Here is an 8,453-nt window from a genome sequence, read left to right on the forward strand (position 1 = left end):
TGGGTTGGCTTCAGGGTATGTTTTGGGTCATCGCCTATCTGTGCTGTGAACATGAAGTTCAGTGGCATTCATAGCCACCCATTTACACACCTTTTATTTATTACTCACACTCCAGTGGTGATGGATAGATTCTAATTTGGGGTTCAGTGTCTTGCCCAACGACACGCAGGGGCTGAAAGGAGGCAGAGATTGAACCACCGACCTTCTAATTGGAAAATGACTTGCTCTATTTCCTGAGCCCCATTTTTCTGGCTTCCGTATTTTTCCCCATCCCTCTGATATTTATATTGATTAATCTGTGTAAGGAATAATCATCCAGAGACTGAAGATATTTGGCAAAGATTAATCTGACCTTTCTATTCACCAGGCGGATGTATGGTTTGCACCCTATGGTGGGTCTCTACATCTCTGTTTGCTCAAGTCTTCTTCTGAAAGTAGACTTGAATAAGTATCACTTGGATGCCTTTTAGAGAGTCTTCTTGATTGGTTTGGATGGAAAGGATCCTGTGAGCCTCCACCACCGCCACTGGTGTCATGTTTAACCTGCAGAGTTCACCAGAGCCTCCTTATTTTGTCAGAATGTAGCTTAATGATCCCGCTCTTTTCTCTTGCATGTTTTACATGCACTGAATGTTCCTTTGACCACATGTTGTGGGTCCAAGGAAAAAGAAAATATAGAAAATAAAACAAATACTGACCTTTTAACTGGTTCATTTATGAAAAATGAGGAAATAGCAGGCACCAGCCACACTTTTGAGGTCATTTTCCAATTTCAAAAGAGAGGAGGCTACAGATTAGACATCTTTGACAGTTAAACCCTGCATTTAATATGCATATGAATACCCTCAAACTAAAGCTGAGGGTCTGCAGTTTAAGCCCATGTTTATTATAGAGTATAAGAGTAACCCGAATATGCTTTTGGTAAATAGTTATAATAAAAAACTGTTTAAACAGCAAAGAAAGAAAGAAAGGAAATTAATAATAAAAAGAAGAATATTTAAACTACAATAAAGACCATAAGTCAATTCAGCTGCTCGTGTCAAGCTAGTTACTTACCTGTGTGCACTGAAGGAATCCTTGTACCCTCCATGATATCACAAACCACCCGTTGGTATGAAAGTAATTCTTAATTTACCGATATCGCAGAGGAACAAGAAGAAAACTAACATTTGTTGACAATTTCAAAGCGCTTGCTGTGCTCTGACCTCGACTAATGCCACCACCGCTTGTCAAAGTCATTGGCTGAGGCTCTTGTTCCATTAATAGAGCCAAGATATTTGGCATGTGACAATAACACAGGTCAGCTCGTGCAGCTTGTGGAGACAGCGCGCTACCGATGCGATAATGTGTGCCCAATTTTTTGGGGGGAATGTTCCTCTAGACCAGGGGTGGGCAATCTCAGTCCACGAGGGCCGGTGTCCCTGCAGGTTTTAGATCTCACCTTGGGTCAACACACCTGAATCACATGATTAGTTCGTTACCAGGCCTCTGGAGAACTTCAGGACATGTTGAGGAGCTAATTTAGCCATTTAAATCTGCTGTGTTGGTTCGAGGACACATCTAAAACCTGCAGGGACACCGGCCCTCGTGGACTGAGATTGCCCACCCCTGATAGACCTAAAAAACAATCCAGTTTACATTATGCCCTCATTATAGTGCGAGTGTATAAATGGTGTAAGTGAACAGCTTGTTTGTTTATAACATGACAGAGCAGTAAAAACACGCCCCAACCTATATAGCTGACATTCATTTACTTAAAGCCCTTACTTGATGACCGTTGAGCTGGGCTGTGGTACTACAGAAGGCGCCTGTGGAGGGGAAGATTTGATGGTGGAGGTCGGTGGCTGAGATGCACCGCTTGGAGGTTTCGTGACCAGAGGTTCTTCGTCCGAAGAGTTATCCTCTGATGCTCCAAGAATAAACTTCAGGCGCTCCCTCGCCTTAGGTCCTGAACTCAGCATTGGTGGGACGCTCTTAGAAGGTTTCTGGGTGGTCGGCAGCACCGTTGGTTGTTTTGAATTTGCCTCCATGGAGCCCTGCAGAGCATCAGAGTCCACTATTCTGCCACAAAGACCCGCAAATGCACTGGCAGCCTGAGGCACGTTATGTTCAGCATGTTGTGAGGCAGCTGCAACTGTTGACAGAGGATCCATGCCTGCATCAGGGCTGCGTGCAGTGGGCACGTCCTCCTCGGCTGCAGAAGGAAGTTCCTCCCCTTTCACGGGCATTGTTACGGTCTTACTATTTATCCTCCACAGCAGCAGAACCCACAGAATAAATCCCCAAAGTGCAAACTCCAGCATTCACAGACATCCTCCTGAAACTGCAACAGGAATAAGGCGGATGTCAAAACTAATTTGAGAGAACAGAAACATTTTTTCATCAAATGTGAGCCAAGTTAACAGTATACCAACTGTTTTTTTTTTGACACTTGGAATGGATTTTCTGTAAGTGCATTAAAAACTGGAGTCTGAACTATGAATGTGAAAAGTAGTTTAGTGTCAGACACCACCTGGTGGCTGAAAGCTGAAGCTGTAGTTTTGGTCTAAACAAAAGGGTCATTCCATCTCAAATCATCTCATTTCTTGATCATGAAACATCTTTGAGTTGCCACAAATCTTGGACATGTATGAAAATTGCCTGTGAATTCCTATCCTAGATTTTTTAAAGCCCATCTTTCAGGCCTTGTTTGGCCCCACACTGTAATTAAAGCCTTCAGTGAAGTCCCATATTTGAATATACATTAATAAAACAAACTTAACTCTGCAAAAGACAACTAAAGACAATGTCTGAATGGTCTATAGCTGTATTTGACAATAATGAAAAATAAAATATGTAAATGCTGGAGTTTATTAACTATCTGAAATAATAATTTTGATAAATATGTGCAGGATTTTAATTATCAAAAACCACGTGCACTTTGTCCTGGACGAGTCTGATAATTCATGTTAAGAATAAAATTTATTAAGACCCATTAAAAAGACAACAAGTACTGATATAATCTTCTCTGAACATGCAAATAAATGCAGCAAATCAATTAAGATTCATTAAGAGGAATGAAAGATGAATTCTCGGTTCTTATGAAAAATTGTTGCATTTTTTTAAAGGGCTGCTTTCATGGTTTATTTTTTAGATTTTTCCCCAATTTTTCAGTCTAACTTTCCCAAATTACAGATCCTGACTAATCTTTAATGGTAGGAAAGGCCACTATCAGGGTATAAAGGTTTGTGATACATAATGCAAAATTTTGAATTTGCAATTGTTTTTTGGAAAATATGGTCAAGTAAAAGGTGATTTGAGATGAAATGACCCCAAAGAAATATGGAAAAAAAGACATTTCTAGATTTTTTAAATGGGATAGACTGTTTTAACTTGGCATTTCAGGGCAAATGATGACTACAGGGAGTGCAGAATTATTAGGCAAATGAGTATTTTGTCCACATCATCCTCTTCATGCATGTTGTCTTACTCCAAGCTGTATAGGCTCGAAAGCCTACTACCAATTAAGCATATTAGGTGATGTGCATCTCTGTAATGAGAAGGGGTGTGGTCTAATGACATCAACACCCTATATCAGGTGTGCATACGTCCTTTCCTTTGGCAAAATGGGTCAAAAGAAGGACTTGACAGGCTCAGAAAAGTCAAAAATAGTGAGATATCTTGCAGAGGGATGCAGCAGTCTCAAAATTGCAAAGCTTCTGAAGCGTGATCATCGAACAATCAAGCGTTTCATTCAAAATAGTCAACAGGGTCGCAAGAAGCGTGTGGAAAAACCAAGGTGCAAAATAACTGCCCATGAACTGAGAAAAGTCAAGCGTGCAGCTGCCAAGATGCCACTTGCCACCAGTTTGGCCATATTTCAGAGCTGCAACATCACTGGAGTGCCCAAAAGCACAAGGTGTGCAATACTCAGAGACATGGCCAAGGTAAGAAAGGCTGAAAGACGACCACCACTGAACAAGACACACAAGCTGAAACGTCAAGACTGGGCCAAGAAATATCTCAAGACTGGTTTTTCTAAGGTTTTATGGACTGATGAAATGAGAGTGAGTCTTGATGGGCCAGATGGATGGGCCCGTGGCTGGATTGGTAAAGGGCAGAGAGCTCCAGTCCCACTCAGACGCCAGCAAGGTGGAGGTGGAGTACTGGTTTGGGCTGGTATCATCAAAGATGAGCTTGTGGGGCCTTTTCAGGTTGAGGATGGAGTCAAGCTCAACTCCCAGTCCTACTGCCAGTTTCTGGAAGACACCTTCTTCAAGCAGTGGTACAGGAAGAAGTCTGCATCCTTCAAGAAAAACATGATTTTCATGCAGGACAATGCTCCATCACACGCGTCCAAGTACTCCACAGCGTGGCTGGCAAGAAAGGGTATAAAAGAAGACAAACTAATGACATGGCCTCCTTGTTCACCTGATCTGAACCCCATTAAGAACCTGTGGTCCATCATCAAATGTGAGATTTACAAGGAGGGAAAACAGTACACCTCTCTGAACAGTGTCTGGGAGGCTGTGGTTGCTGCTGCACGCAATGTTGATGGTGAACAGATCAAAACACTGACAGAATCCATGGATGGCAGGCTTTTGAGCGTCCTTGCAAAGAAAGGTGGCTATATTGGTCGCTGATTTGTTTTTGTTTTGTTTTTGAATGTCAGAAATGTATATTTGTGAATGTGGAGATGTTATATTGGTTTCACTGGTGAAAATAAATAATTGAAATGGGTATATATTTGTTTTTTGTTAAGTTGCCTAATAATTATGCACAGTAATAGTCACCTGCACACACAGAATAGCTAATAGCTAAAACTAAAAACTACTTCCAAAAACATTCAGCTTTTATAATATAAATGAGTTTTTTGGGTTCATTGAGAACATGGTTGGTGTTCAATAATAACATTATTCCTCAAAAATACAACTTGGCTAATAATTCTGCACTCCCTGTATTGAAAACAATGAAGTAATTGCTTTTTTCAGCCATTATTATGTTTTAATTGGTCAACTGTTCATATACTTAATGTTTAAGACTCTCTTTTTTTTTTTTTTTTTTTTTTTTTTTTATAAAGATCACTATTAAATATGTCTTTCTCCTTCTTGGAAAAAGCACAATTCTTTTGATGTCCAAACTTAATGAATCCCCATAAGAAATAAACTCCTTAAAGCATATTAAAATACATCATGGCTATAAGAAAAACTGAAATACTAAGTAGTGTTTGTCTCTGTGTACTGTTTAAGTTACTGATTTGAAGGTCAGAGGTCAGATACTCTCTCAGGACAGCAACACTGAAGTTCTTACTTTCATATATTAAGAAAATTATTCAGTAAATTCAGTCAAACAGAAGCAAGAGAAGTAATTACGATCTACACAGTCACGTGTATACTTTAGATGACTAAGTCCTATGTATACACACGAGTGTGTTATCTATGACAGCTGGACCTGGCTGCAGGCTACATTTCCCAGCGAGAGTCCTGTAAACAGCCTGCCTGTAACAGCTGACATGGAGAGCATGTGCTGCTTCATGTGGGGTAAAGGTCAGCACTGAGGGAATGAAAGGAAGGGAAGTTCAGGTGAAGGAGGATGGAAAGAAAAAAAACATCCATAAAAAACAGCAGCAATAGCAGGAACACTTGAACACATCCAAATACAGAATATACATTACACACATGTTCTTTGTCCCATTGAAAGATATCATTGTTTTTTGTTTTGTTTTTTAAATAAACAACAATTATAAGGATTTATTAGCATTCATTTTGTATAATAGAAGCACAAAATTTGTGAATTTATCCTTTGGAGCAAATTTAAAGCCGACATAAAAAAAAGGAAAAGGCTAAACCGTCACTTTCCTCAAGAAACAACAAGATCTGAAGCAATGTATTTATGAAATACTTTTACTTTTTATCTGTATTTTTCTAAAAATATATCCTGATACCATATAGCAGATGAATGATTTATTTCTCTTGTGCTTTTCTTTAAAGAACAGGTTTATTCTCACAGGACTTGCTGTTCTAATTAAAAGTTAAGCACATAACAATTTTTATAGGAGTGTCACTTTTAAAAAGGTTATTAATGCGTCCAACTTCTGGCGTGAACGTTTTACCTCGTAAACATACAAATATCTGTGAACTCTAACAGAAAAGTTGAACTAAGCACAACAACTGATTCTGCCTGACATAAAAGTTAAATCAGCGCACTGATCGGATCTTTTCCAGAGTTCAGTCTGGAGAAAAACGAGACTGTCTTTTAAATTAAAGGTAACGCGTAAATCAAAACATGCCATTTTCACTCACCTGCACAAACTCAGAAACCGGGCAGCTCTGCTCCCGGGTTGTTGATGGCGTTGTTTCACACAGCCAGAGAGCTACAGTACCAGGCTAACCGATTTAAACCCACTGATTATTTCCCACACCTCCACACCACTCGGAACTTATCATGAATGAACACATGAACACATCCGTCATTATCTTATTAATGTGACACAAACCCCAGAATCCCTCCAAACGCTACCGCTGCCAAGGTCTTTATGATTATAGACAGTGCCTCGCCAGCAGCTACAAATGTCAAAGTCACCTACCACTACCTCCACTGCTCAGCGGATTGTGAGTGGGGAGGGGGTCTCTCCCAGAGTTAAGGGTTCCGCCAAAGATCGTGTATACTCAAGATGTTCCTGCTCGATAGAAAAGCAGTAAGCATCTATATTTACGATCAGCGGGAAGATGTTTGGTTCCTCGGTCTTCTGTTGAGTTCATGAACAATGGGGAAAAGGTGTATTTGAACTTTAAGACCGTTCAGCTCATATTAAAAGTCAATCAACAAGCACCTTTTTTTTTTTCAAATTAATGGAATTTGATATGATGCCCACCTTTGTTTTTATTTCCTGTTACTTCTGTATTATGTGTGTGATGAACTTTTCCAAGAGTTGTCATCCTCCCAAACTGACTCCAAGAGCATGCAGAACAGTTAAGGTCAGTGATCATGATTCAATAAGAAAGACTAGGCAAAAATAGCACCGATGAGAGACTCCCGGGGCAAAAACCACTTCTGAACAAAAAGGACACAAAGATTCGTCTCACATTTGCCAACAAAAACACAGCTTCCCTTCCCAGATCCCTGAGATTTTTGTGGACTGATGAGACAAAAGCTGAACTTTTTGAGTCCCATTAAACCTGCTGTAAAACTAACACAGCATCTCATAAAAAGAACACTCAACAGTCAAACGTGGTGGTGGCAGTATGAACAGCTTTTTTGCTTCAGGTCCTGGAAGACTTGCAGTGATTGGTGAATCCATGAATTTTATTCTCTACCAGAAAGTCCTGGAGGAGAATGTCTGGTCATCAGATCATGCCCTGAAGCTCAGGGTGGACTTGGATTATGCAGCAGGACAATAATCGAAAACACACCAGCAAGTACACAACTGAATGGTTAGAAACAAAGAAACAATTTTTTTAACTAAATGAAGTTTTTGGAGAGACAGTGTGTAACCGAGGACAAGGGATGAGTAAACGGGGCAAAGAAATAAATTGATCATTTATTTATTACATGAGTTATACATACAAATTCCCAGTCATTTCCAGACAGGACTTACAACACATCCTGCTGATATCCCAGCTGCACATGAGACTTACCACACAAACTGTGCGAAAATAACAACACTGCAACCCGTCACACCCCGCTTAGCGACACTGCAATCGTGGCACACACTGCAAACAATTCGGGTCTCAGCGCAGCTGGGAATCAGTGCTATGCATGGCCTGCGATCTGGGAGATAAAGGGAAGTGGCACAAACAATTAAACAAAAAACAAAAAGGGAGGTTAGTCCGCCCTTACACAACTTACTTTCAATCAATAACCGCCTTTACGGCTGGACGGACTAACCAAAACAAAATTACAAATCAATCAAAAAAGAACGAAAAAAAGACAGCAGAGACAGCACAGCTGAAAAACACAAACAACATTATCAAGTAAAATATTACCCAATAAAATATCAATTTTATGAAACCATTCAAAATCATGAAGCTGAAACAAACACTCAATATACCTACAATATTGATCAGTTTCCCTGCGCGCAGTCGATCTAGGGCTTGATCAATTCTTCTATTAAAATTCGTAGTCACACTAAAAAAGTCCAATGACATATTAAAAATAGGCACACGCAATAGCAAATGATCCAAACAAAAATGGCAAAAGTCTCTTACCGACAGTATACCCACTCGCACCTGAGTGAATTAATTGCCTCTAGTTTTTTCCACAGAAGAGCGCTGACTTCACCCCACACACCCACTACCTTTTCACAGCTCTTCAGCCAATCACCTGGCAGAGAGCAACAAACTACCAGGTGACACTTGTTACACGTGCCAAAGTCCAGACTCAAATCTGATTGAGATCCTTTCGCACAGGGAAGGCTGGATTTTACCAGCAAGCAGTAGTGACTTACATTTGTTGCAAATCACCCAAAAAACTTT

At 40.1% G+C, this 8,453-nt stretch overlaps 1 protein-coding gene across 8 annotated transcripts in view; it reads right to left on the bottom strand.

Moving 5' to 3' along the window:
• The window catches only part of acacb (acetyl-CoA carboxylase beta), a 28,570-nt gene extending 21,973 nt beyond the window's left edge, over positions 1–6,597 (bottom strand). For 4 of the 8 annotated variants that reach the window (XM_026186132.1, XM_026186130.1, XM_026186131.1 and 1 more), the window contains exons 1-2: positions 6,282–6,597; positions 1,768–2,323 (exon numbers count right to left, since the gene is read on the bottom strand). In XM_026186132.1, the coding sequence (XP_026041917.1) occupies positions 1,768–2,303 (536 nt within the window). In that variant the 5' untranslated portion in view covers positions 2,304–2,323; positions 6,282–6,597. Of the gene's footprint in view, positions 1–1,056; positions 1,417–1,767; positions 2,324–6,281 lie in introns of those variants that run through there. The other 4 variants (XM_026186136.1, XM_026186133.1, XM_026186135.1 and 1 more) reach the window with 3 other exon arrangements.
• Between the last annotated feature and the right edge of the window lie 1,856 nt (positions 6,598–8,453).

This window comes from Astatotilapia calliptera, chromosome 12 (assembly GCF_900246225.1).
Source record: "Astatotilapia calliptera chromosome 12, fAstCal1.2, whole genome shotgun sequence".
NCBI lineage: Eukaryota > Metazoa > Chordata > Actinopteri > Cichliformes > Cichlidae > Astatotilapia > Astatotilapia calliptera.